The 12,326-nt window shown below is 37.0% G+C and overlaps 1 protein-coding gene across 2 annotated transcripts in view; it reads right to left on the bottom strand.

The window, feature by feature from the left end:
* Positions 1-2,941: 2,941 nt before the first annotated feature.
* The window catches only part of LOC122058246 (protein PEROXIN-4), a 13,350-nt gene continuing 3,965 nt past the window's right edge, over positions 2,942-12,326 (bottom strand). Inside the window, exons 6-7 of one of the 2 annotated variants that reach the window (XM_042620846.1) lie at positions 3,156-3,240; positions 2,942-3,021 (exon numbers count right to left, since the gene is read on the bottom strand). In XM_042620846.1, the coding sequence (XP_042476780.1) occupies positions 3,018-3,021; positions 3,156-3,240 (89 nt within the window). In that variant the 3' untranslated portion in view covers positions 2,942-3,017. Of the gene's footprint in view, positions 3,241-12,326 lie in introns of both variants that reach the window. The other variant, XM_042620845.1, reaches the window with a different exon arrangement.

Raw genomic sequence — 12,326 nt, 5'->3', positions numbered from 1 at the left:
AAAAAAAAAAAAAAAAAAAAAAAAAAAGAGAAGAAAAGAGAAGAAATTGTGAAAAAATAAAACGAGTATGTATGTTTGGTTACCAAGAGAGGAAAAGAAAATAAAAGAAAAAAAATAAAAAAAAAATTGAATTTTAAGAGAGAGATAGACACATAGGAAATCATTGTGTAATCATTCATTTTTTATCTTATTATGTTTTCATATTTTCTCACGTTTCCTTGTGTTTTTGGCAAGAAAATTTTTGGGGGAGCAAAAGAAAATTTCATAATTTCCAAGGGGAATTTTGAATTTGAAAAGGGGAATCTTCTCATGGGTGAAGACATACCAAGTGCAAAGAAAAATTCTTAACCCAAGGAAAAAAGTACAAAAATTGTACTTTTTTCTTTTCTTTTCTTTTCTTCTCTTGGCTACCAAACACAGTATTAGATAATGTATACATCAACATAGGGGTGTCAAACCCTAAACCAACCCGGTAAAACTAGTCAAACAGAATCGATAATAGCCCAGATCAAACCGAACCGAAGCCTTATTGGGTCGATTTTGGTTTGGAGTATTGCAACCCCAAAACCAAATTGAACCGCACCAAAAGCCGAATGAACCCAAAACCAAACCTGAACCGGACCAAAACCCAGATTGAACCAAAACCAAACCAATAAAAAACCAAAATAGTCCAAAATTCATTAAAAAAAGAAGAAGTTTGCATAGTTTTGTATACTTGTATGGAAAATCAAATCCAAACCGGACCAAAAACCAAAACTAACCCAATTACAAACCGATATAAGAAAAACCAAACCAAAACCAAAACCAAAAACCAGAATTTCCTTATTGGTTTAGTTTCGGTTTCACCATTCCCACATCGAAACCGATTCAACCGGATTGAGACCAAGCCAGACCGACCCGTTGACACCCCCACATCAACGTATAACACATACTGACAACTTAGGGTCCGAAATCAAACTACCAATTTTTTTTTTTTTTAACATAAGGTTTACACTATGTTTAGACAACATAAAATCTGAGTCAAGACCTAATTTGGCCATTTCGACCTCAAAATCATCCACCGGAACTCAAAACCTTGGTCTGAGTCGTCTGACTTGAAGGCATGTCTAAGTAATAGTTTGACTATACAAACTTGTTTGGGTCTCAAAATATTCATCATTCTAAGAGTAGAATAGATGAGATATTATGTTAAATAGTCTACATGTAAAATTTGACAGCCCAACAAGTGAAATGCTGCATTCTCTGTTTATCCAACGGTCCAAGTTCTTCAAGTTCTTCAAATAGATTTAGCTTTTCCAAGAAATTTTGTGCAACTATAGGAAAATAAAACTCCTTCAAAATATGGAGTTAGACTAACAATGATGGATGATTGGTTTCACTTCAAATGGAGTCGTCAAGCTTTGATCAGTGATGTATCGGATCACTTCACTAGAGTCTGACCCTTACCTGCATATGAGTCACCCCCTCTTCCAAAGCATGATCTAATCTGGACCTAATTGCAAGAGCTTCCCTTAGAAGGTTTTCAAAGTGGGGTGGTTCAGAGAAAGCTAAATTCTGGACACCAAAAGATCTGTTGAAATATTGCCCAGGCTTCCATTCAGGAAGAATGGCATCATAGTTTACCTTGAGGAACCCTATCGGGGGAGGTGTATGAGATTTTACTAGTTCTTTCCCTTCTAGGGAAGATACTAATCGCAGCGAGAATGAAATTTCCACAATGATCCTTCCTTCCTTAAAATGGAACAAACAAAGATAGAATCAGATCGATTCCCAAAATGCCTTTCTAGATGTTCCATCAGTGATGAGCAGCTTGATTTTGAGGAGATTAGTTCCCGGCTTTGAATTTGATTTAGTAATGGAACTTTCCAGAATTCATCAAAAGCACACTGAGCGGCATGAAAGACCTCCATTGGAGTTTAAAGACCTCCGTTGGAGTTTACCAAACTCTTCTTTTGAAGGTAAGATCATTTCTTGCTGTAAAACGGAAAGGGAATGGATATAGAATTACCCCGATGTAGCTTTCCTCGCAACAGAATTGATCAGGTTGCACCACGAGTCGATCCGCAAGAACAATAACGAACGAAAGATTGCAATCTCATTAGGCAATATTCTACCCTTCAAATCCAATGATTGCTATGGAAATCCTTGTAGACACACACTCTCAATTTGGAGAGAGAGAGCTCTTGAGATTAGGTCAGAAACCTTAATTTGCTTTGTGACCAAAATCCTCTTATTTATAGAGAATTGGCAAGCTAGGGTTCCTAATTCTAGTGGGTCTATGATTACCCCAAGTGGGCGATCCACGAAGGAATCGGATCAGGATCCAATCCGACCCAAATTAATTAACACTTGCAATCCACAACTACCAGCAGATGGGAACATAAGCTGAGAGTTTCTTCAGCCCTTTGCTTATTTGGAAAGGAAATGCAATCCCAATCTTTGAGCCAAAGAAATTCGATTTTGACTATTTTTTATGGTTTCTAAACTCAAATTCATACCCCCATCAGATGATTGACCAAATTAGAGTCTTATAGTCCTGTAGTATGCATAGTATTTTTAATTACAAGATATTAAACAGTAACTGGATACATAATATCCATTAACATCATATTAACTAAAGCTTGATTCACTATTGATTAAACATGTGGGGATGCTTAAATAGTTTTCCCCAATTTATCTTAACAAAAGCAAGTTGACTTCCACAGGTTATTGATGCTGATTTGGATAAAGAACAATGTTAATGATAAGGATGAATTGGACCATTACAAAGAATGAAGTTTCGGGAGTATTGCATTCCAACAAAATGAAATTGTTCTATATCAGGTGATTGCTTTACGAACTTTGCTCTTCAAATGAATTCAGAGCATTTGATCTGGATATATACATGTTATCTAAACATAAGGTATCCATTTGAAATCTCAGAGGCTTATTAGAGCAATGGTTGCTAGAGGAAGTTCTGAAGGAATATGATTTTAGCCCATCTTAAACATTGGCTTAGTCATGTTTCTTTTCTTCTTTTAACTACAGATGAAACATTCAAATTAGATTTAGTTTTAGCATTTCCAACAATCAGTATCCAAATCTGTTGAGTAAATCACAATACACTCATCTCAAACCTGCAGTGAAAGAAATCATGGTAATAGAACACTGATTACCCTTTCTTTGGCATGGCTGCAAGCCTGGTATACATCCTTGCCATAGACTGGAATCCCCTGAGATCACCAGAACGTAGAAGATTGCCTGCGAAAAGAGTGAGAATTTCCCAGTAACATGCTATTAAAATAAACAATTACATTAGCATATTATGAAAATAAGATGTTAATATTTTGTATCAGGCTCAACTCAGGCATGTTCAGCAATTTTCTGGTTTATGTTCATTTCCGTATATATTATAGTGTAAAAGTACTGTTATAATTACTTAAATCTATTAAATTCAAGGAGTCCACTTTTAAATCTTAGGCTTCAAGCCTGATAATGCCAGCCAATCCTCACAAAAGCTCAGTTTGAGTCTCTCTCTATTTCCCTTTTATAACCTACCTCTCACTTTCTCTTTCCATTTGACGTGGGAGTTAGACTAATAGTTAATCTATCTCTATTATACATTTGTACTCTCTTTACCTTGTGTGCTTCCCAATGGCATTTTCTTCCATCTCTCCACTATCTCTTAACACCCTAAAAGCCTCATCATTGTCATCATCATCATCTTCTTCTGGGGCTCAAATCCTCAAGAAACTTGTCGAGACCCTGTCTCATTGCATGTCATGGGTTGCCGGAAAGCCACTGTCATGCTAGTCCTACTGGTGAGTTCTGTTCTTCTAACCCTTGTCGGCTTTGTGTTTGTTTTGAACGGTTGAGAGTTCAATCACAATAAACAATTCACCATACAGAACCGTAGAAGTGGAAGACACTGCTTTCAACCACATTGGCACTCTGCTGTAATAAATTTCAGCCCAGTGATGCCCACTCTCACTGATCTCAATAAGTTTGAAGCAGAAGTGCATGGGAATTTGATATAGGATCTGCTGCCCAATTTGGTTCTGCTGATCTCAGGTCCATTTTCTGGAACAGTTGCAGATTTTATCTAATTAATGTCCCTTTTTTCCTCCTTTATAAGTCAGTTGTTCTGTTTCAAGCAGTTCAAGTGAACAAGAACTTAATTCATCTTGCTGTGGTTCTATCAAATTTTTACTGAATTCATTTTCTCGATGGATCTTAAATAAGAGTTTCATTTCTCATTCTGAAATTAGTTGTTATGTTGAACTCAAAAATTAGGGATTTTATATTTTTCCTTCTGGAATCCAAGTAGGATGGGCATTGGTTTATCCAGTAGTTGGATGCAGTTGGTATCAGCCTATGTTGTTTGTAGTTGGGAGATAGAAGTTGTTTGTTAGTTCCCAGCAACATTGATTCTGTCTGACGGATAGAGTTGATTTCAGGTGGTGGAGAGAAGCACAGGAGTATGAGCTACTTGCCTCTTGCCATAAAAGAAGAGGATGAAGAGGAATAGCCAGAGGAGGAAGACGGGATGTGGACGACTGAAAAGGCAGTCCCACAACAACCAGAGTAAAGGGAGAAGGGAGGGAAGTGATTATAAATAAGGGGAGCCATCATAGATTTTTATCAGTATACAAGCAGAAAACAACTCTGCCTTATCCCAACTAAATGGGGTCGGCTACATAGATCCTTGCCCTCCACTTAGCTCTATTTGAAGTCATACTTGATATTAGGCCTAAGCTATGCATGTCTTTCCTCAACATTTCTCCTAAGGTCATTTAATGTCTATCCCTAGTGCTTTTAGATTCCTTCAATCTGAATCAAATCACTCATCTGTATTGGAGCATCCAAAGGTCTCTGTTGAAAATGGCCATGCCACCTCAAACGACTTTCTAGTAACTTATCATGTATTGGAGCTACTCCCAAATCAACTCTAATATGATCATTCCTTACTTTATCTTTCCTAGTTTTACCATTCACCCATCTCAACATCCTCAACTCTGCTACACTGAGTTTATGCATATGATGCTTCTTAACCGCCCAACCTTCCACACCATACATCATGGTTGGTCGTATGGCTGTCCTATAAATTTTTCCTCTAAGTTATGAGGAATATGTCAATCATACAAGACTCCGGACACACCTCTCCATTTCATCCATCCTATTTTAATTATTTGTGAAACATCGTACTCTATATCACCTTCTTTATTTATGATTGAGCCCAGATACCTAAAATAATCACTTCTCGGAACCTCACCCTCATCGATTTTTACCACCTCATTATCTGTCCTCGTATAACTAAAGTTACTGTCATCGATTTTACCACCTCATTATCCGCCCTGTGTAACTAAGTTACACACCATATACTCTGTTTTCATTCTACTTATTTTAAAACCTTATGATTCCAAGGTTGATTTCCATAACTCCAACTTAGCATTAAACCCTGCTTTTGTCTCATCCACCAAAACGATATTATTATTAAAAAACATATACCAAGGAATCTCATCTTGAATGTCTCTAACTCATTTATCCATTATAAGTGCAAACAAATAGGGGTTTAAAACTGATCCTTGTAACCCAATTGTAATAGGGAATTCACTACCTTAAACCCCCCATATTTCTTACACTAGTCCCCACACCATTCTACATATATTTAATTATGTCCACATATTTACTTGAAACACTTCTCTACTCTAGTACTTGCCAAATTAACTCTCTAGGAACTCTATCATAAGCTTTTTTTAGGTCAATAAAGACCATATGGAGATCCTTCTTGCAATCCTTAAATCTTTCATGAGTCTCTTAAGTACATAGCTTTTGTTATGGATCTTCCTGGCATAAAACCAAATTGATTCTCTATAATAGCAGTTTCTTTTCTCATGTGGGTTTCAATAATCGTCTCATAATTTTATAGTATGACTCCTTATTTTTATGCCTCTATAGTTATTGTCGCTCTGAATATCACCTTGATTCCTCTCCATTCATCAAGCATTTTCTTTATGCTCATAATCTTATTAAATATCTTGGTTAGCCAAGATAAACCATAGATTCCTAGCTCTTCCACAATTCTATTGGGACCTCAACTGAGCCTTATGCCTTGCCTACTTTCATCCTCCTTAAAGCTTATTTACACACACACCCTAATTTGATTTTCGAATGTATATGCAACATGTAGTGTCTTGATGGGTATGCAGTCTTCCAGGACACTATTACTCAATGTGTCTCTATTTAGCAGGCTGCATAAATAAACTTTCCACCTATCCTTATTGTCCCATCCCTTTCTGGTACTTTACCATGATACCATCTTCCTTTCCCTCATTTTACCTATCTTATAGATAGCTTTTTCCCCTTTGAATCAGATTCTTATAAAGATCTTCATATTTCTTTGCCCTTGCTTTTCTCACAATATTTTTAGCTTCATTTCTGAAAAATTTATACCTTTGTAGATCCTCTACATCCTTTGTCCTTTGCCAAGTCTTAAAACCAACTTTCTAAGCCTTAATTGTTGTTTGAACCACCAAGTCTCCCTAGAGGAATGACATTTTCCTTTCTATTCGCCTAGGAAATCATGAGCAACCTTTTTAATACAAGTAATCATCTCGTTCCACATCGTATTAGTGTCTCCTTCAAAGTCCCATTTTCCTTATTTCACACTTTATGAATAAATGATTTCAAAGCATCTCCTTTTAAGCTCCACCACGTTATCTGAGGGCATATAATCAATAAAAAAAATTAGATTCATAACAGAATAAGATCTAAAAAGTACATTTATTCTCTAACCATTGCTTGAATTTGGTACAATCCTTTTCATATGTCCTTTTTCTTGCAAAAGAAACACTTGGAAACTTGATTCATGTCCTTCTTAATGGACTTGTTCCAAACTTTCTTCCTTTTTTGGACAGGTTTGCTGGATTGACCCTTTTCATAGGTGGTTGTGTACATACTCTCATTTGATTCCCTCTTAAATCTCTCGTCTTCTTGTACACAAATGGTCAATAGTTCATTAACAAACCATTCATCTCTATGTGTGTTATAAGAGATTTTGAAGGGATGAAACTCCTTAGGGAGTGTGTTCAGAATGTAACACACAAGGAAAGGTTCTGACATTCCAATTTCAAAGACTTCAGTTGGGCTGCAATGTCCCTCATATGCATAATGTGTTCCCTCACACCTTTGCTTGCATTTTACTTTATGGAGCTAAACTGACCAATCAAGGTCATGGCAACAACTTTTTTGGAACCCAACAACTGTGCTTTAAGGGCCTTCAGATAATCACTGATATTTTCATAGTTTGGTATAGACCCTTTGTCGCTCTTGCTTATATGAGGCCTAATGATTGATAGACTTATGCGCTGGATTGCTCCTAGCATTTAAAGTGATCCCGTTCAGCTTTTGTACTAAAGTCTGTGATTACATGTCGCTTTTCCTCACGGATTTATGGATCAATATTCATACACATTAGTGTGAGGTGAGGTTATAGATTTTGATTCTCTCCCCCATTTGGATCTAGCTTGCTTGCCATCATACCTAGTCTTCAATTTTCACACCGTCAATGGAGTCTTCTGGCCTTTTGAGTTGCTTCTTGATGGACGAAGAAACCCATACTCTCATATCTTCAAAGCCAAGGACCCATTGTGTGTTTAATTGAAATGAACTTCCACGGTTAGAACCTTCCATCAAAGTTCTCACATGAGTCACTCATTTAATTTTAACTATATGTTGACAGGTGGCTATAGAGGCAACACTCCTGCTTGCATTCCCCTACTTGGCCTATATTGCCACATACCAAGTAACAGTATAAGTTCAAATTGAATGTATGGCCAATACAAAACTTATTTTAATAGGAAGTATCAAAATGTTTGGGAAAAAAAGTTTCAACTGACGAATCATGGCGGTACATGTCCATGCAAAGAACACTTCCTTCCATGTATTACGATGGAAGTTCTAACCAGTAAAGTTCATTTGATTAAAAACACAATGGGTCACTGACTTTGGAGATATGAGAGTACAATTTTCTTCTTTCATCAAGAAGAAACCTGCAGTTGCAACTCAAAAGGCCAGAAGACTCCATTGACGGTGTGAAAGTTGAAGCTAGGTATGATAGCAAGCAACCTAGATAATCGTCTCTCTTGTAACCCCTAATCTAATCAAAATACTGAAGCCCCCTACTGAATATTCAAAAGGTGAGCACTGAAATGAGAAAGGCTTGTAGACTCATGACGTAGGATAGAAAATGGATGCGCTTGCTTTCGCGCTGAAGTTCTTAAGCATGTGAAGAAAGCCGGAGCGCACTAGCGTGCAACTAAGCTCTAGTGCAACGGATTTTATGCCCACATGAGAGATTTAATCAAAATCTGCAACCTCTTATGAGTTCAATCTTACAGTAATGGTATCAGGGCTTTAGACATATCTTTATTGATAGAATTAAGAGATTATTAATAAATGAAGTTCTTGAGACTCTAGTTACTAATTTTGGAATTTGTGTGGTTATATTAAGGGTAAATCGACCAACAAACCCAAAAAAGGTGCCAGAAGGACCATAAAGACTTTAGAAATCATACATACAGATATTTGTGGACCCTTTTCCACACCTTGTCTGAACAGAGAGAAATATTTTATCTCATTTATTGATGATCACACAAGATACATGTGTCTCTACTTATTGGTTCATATAGATGAAGCATTAAATGCTTTTAAGAACTATAAGATTGAAGTAGATAAATAAATGAAAAAGTGATAAAAATTGTTCGATCAGACAAAGGTGGGGAGTACTATGGAAGGTACACAAAATCTGGTCAAAGACTAGGTCCATTTGCACAATTTCCATAAGAGCAAGGTATTATTGCACAATATACCATGCTTGGATCTCCATGTCAAAATGGCATATTGCTGAAAGGAGAAACCGAACACATATGGACATGGTAAGAAGTATGATTAGTATCTCTAATCTTTCCATATCCTTATGGGGTGAAGCCCTGAAGACAGTTGCATATATAATAAATAAATAAATAGAATTCCTTCCAAAATGGTTTCTAAAACACCTTTTAAGCTTTGGAAAGGATGGAAACCTAGTTTGCATCATACACGTGTCTAGGGTTTCCCTACTAAGGTAAGGGTATTTAATCCACAAGAAAGGAAGTAGGCGGCCCTTCAAACGGTTAGTGGAGGTTTCATTGGATATCTAGCAAGGTCTAAGAGTTTCAAATTTTGTTGCCCCACATACATACCTAAAATTTTACTGCAAGATTTAACTCAAAAGAGGTTACAAGTTTAAATTACCTCTCCCATTTGGATCTAGGTTGTTTGCCATCGTAACCAGCCTTCAACTTCACATCGTCGATGGAGTGTTCTAGTCTTTTGAGTTGCAAGTGCAAGTTGCTTCTTAATGGAAGAAGAAACTTTTACTCTCATATCTCCAAATCCAGGGCCCATTGAGTTTTTAATTAAAATGAATTTCAGCGGTTAGAACCTTCCATCAAGGTTCTCACATGAGTCACTCATCTAATTTTAACTATATGCTAACAGGTGGCTATAGGGTCGAAATAGCCTCTCAACATCCTTGGGGTAAGGCTGCGTAGTTCTCGTCCCCCCGGACCTCGCACATGCGGGAGCCTCATGCACCAGGTATGCTAACAGGTGGCTATAGAGGCCACCTCCTACTTACACTCGTATCGCCACATCCAGCATAATTTGAATCCAAATAGCCGATCAAATTCAAATCATCAATACTCCTATATGTACGCATGTGATCCTTGGTCCCTTTTAGGTACCTCAATACTTTTTTCCCCACTATGTACAAACCTGTGCATACATTAAACGGCCTACCACAAAGGCATATGTAATATTTTGCATTTGTTGTTGCTCCAAATCAATCACTGGACATTATTTCAGACTTAGTCTATCGCCTTTAACAATCGGTGCTACATTTGGTTTAGAGTCCATTCTGAATCATTCCAAGATTTTTCGATATAATCTTTCTGGGACAATCCCAAGGTCTTATGTGACCTATCCTGGTGAATCTCTATGCCCTAAACATAGAAGGCTTCACCCATATCTTTCATATTGAAATTTCAAGTTAGAAATTCTTTAGTCACATGTAACAAACCTAGATCATTGCTTGATAAAAGCATATCACCCATACATACTTAAAATTGTTGTCTCACACAACGTTAATTTTCTAGAGGACACCAAAAGTGGGAGTTTGCAGACACGAAATGTATAGTTCAATGAACTCAATGTTCCGATAAATACTTTCATAGGGTGAAGGACCATAGATTTTGACTTTACCTATATTGCTTGGTCCTTTAACTGTGGGTAAACAGGTCCTTGTGAGACATTGTCACAAGAAGATCAGGTTGTTGATGAACAACTTGTTCATCATAAGGAAAATATTGATAAACAATTAGGTCTATGGAGATCCACTAGAGTAAAGAAATTTGTAATATCTTCAGATTATCATGTTTATCTCCAACATAGTGAATTTGATATTGATATAGATGAGGATTCTATATCATTTTCACAAGCCATGAAAACAAGACTCTGTGGCTTAATGCTATGAAAAATGAGATGGAATCGGTGGCAAAAAATCATGTTTGGGAACTCGTTGAATTGCCAAAGGAAGCTAAATTAAAACCAGAATCCCAATGGCAACAAAAAACGATATAAAGCCCGCCTTGTGGTGAAAGGGTTTAATCAGGAGGAAGATATTGATTATAAAGAGATATTTTCAACAGTATTAAGGAAAGATTCGAGATGTATTGTTATGGCTATGGTGGCTAATTAATTTGTAGTTAGGCTCTCCCCTATTATAACCTTAAAGTCCTTACATAACAATCTATCAGACCTTCTAGTACTATGATGCCCACTTTTGAAGTTGACTAAATGCTCCTCTCTCTTTTCAAACTAAGTATTTACAATAGATAAATCATAAGCCATATTAAATATAAAACTGAGATCCCCTCCTCATTCCTCTGTCCAAAATCATATCCTCCATGTACACCTTCATAGCTTCTATCATAGTCTCTATGTTCTTTTCCAACATGTCCATTCAGATCACCCCTATTATAATCATTTCTCCTTGACTAAAACCTTGCACTAATCCATCTACGAGTTCCCAAAATTGTAACTTACTAGTTTTATCCAATCCTAGTGCATAAACCACTAATTATATTGACAACCTCCTTCTTCAACCCATGCTTGATGGATATAATCCTATCTCCAAATTAAACATACACCACATCATTCTTTAAATCTTTATCAACTATTATGCCCACTCCACTTCTATTACTTTTATCCCTCATAAACCAAAGTTTAAAGTCATCCAACTCCTTAGCTTTTTCACCCTTCCATCTATTCTCTTGAATACATGCTATGTTAGTCCTTCTTCTCCTCGTAACACCTATCAATTTTAGACTCTTGCTCGTTAAAAATACAATGTTCTAAGATATTAATCTAATCCTATGCTTTTGGACTAGCTTCTTTACCCACACTTGTCCACGGTGCGAGAACCCTTGCACACTTTTATCAGTTTGCCAGTTTAAAATCAAACCCACCAGTAAGAGCCATTAACGAAAACAGATTAAGGATTGATAACCGACCGACGGGTTATTAATGTTGGGTTTCGGTCTTGAGCCTCATATGTGCAGGACCGATTAAGGCCCAACCGAGAACGACCAAAACTGACCGGTTGACAGCCCTACCAGTAGGACCTCAAGACAAATGCTAGAATGAATATTTCAATGACTACAGAAGAAAAATGCCTTTTTTTATTTTTTTATTTTTACTAAGATGGAAACTTTAAGAAAAAAATTAGATGACTGAGATAATTGTTTCTTATTTAAACTATAACTAGAATGTCCAAAACCAAAACTAGGGACGGCAATAGAGCAAAGTTAATGGGTGACTGGCACTGCCTGTCCCTAACAGGGTAGAAACCATAGAATTCATGAAGGGCTATTGAGGGTTTGGTCAAGTTCGAGTTTATTTGGCAGGCCGTTAATGGGTTCAGGTCACTCATAACATTTGTTATTAGTAGCCTGAGAATTTATTCTTTCCTACATCCCAACACCATCACCTCTCGAAAGAAACACAAGCATAGACTTCAATTTTTCAACTATTTCTTACTTTCTCAAGGAGTTCCTCCCCATTATATCCTACCCCAACCCAATCTGGCCTTTCTCTAACGATCTTGTCCCACACCACCTGGCCCTCTTAGAAGTCTTGCTAGATGGAGGTAGGTTTTGCAGTTGGGATCAACAGAATTTACATTGACTCAATGCCATCCCCAGTTCAAACCATCTACTTCTTCCCATGTTCCCCCAACCCCCCCCCCC

Source organism: Macadamia integrifolia, chromosome 12 (genome assembly GCF_013358625.1).
Source record: "Macadamia integrifolia cultivar HAES 741 chromosome 12, SCU_Mint_v3, whole genome shotgun sequence".
NCBI lineage: Eukaryota > Viridiplantae > Streptophyta > Magnoliopsida > Proteales > Proteaceae > Macadamia > Macadamia integrifolia.
The sequence above is the reverse complement of the archived record's forward strand: the minus strand, read 5'-3'. Positions and strand labels throughout refer to the sequence as shown.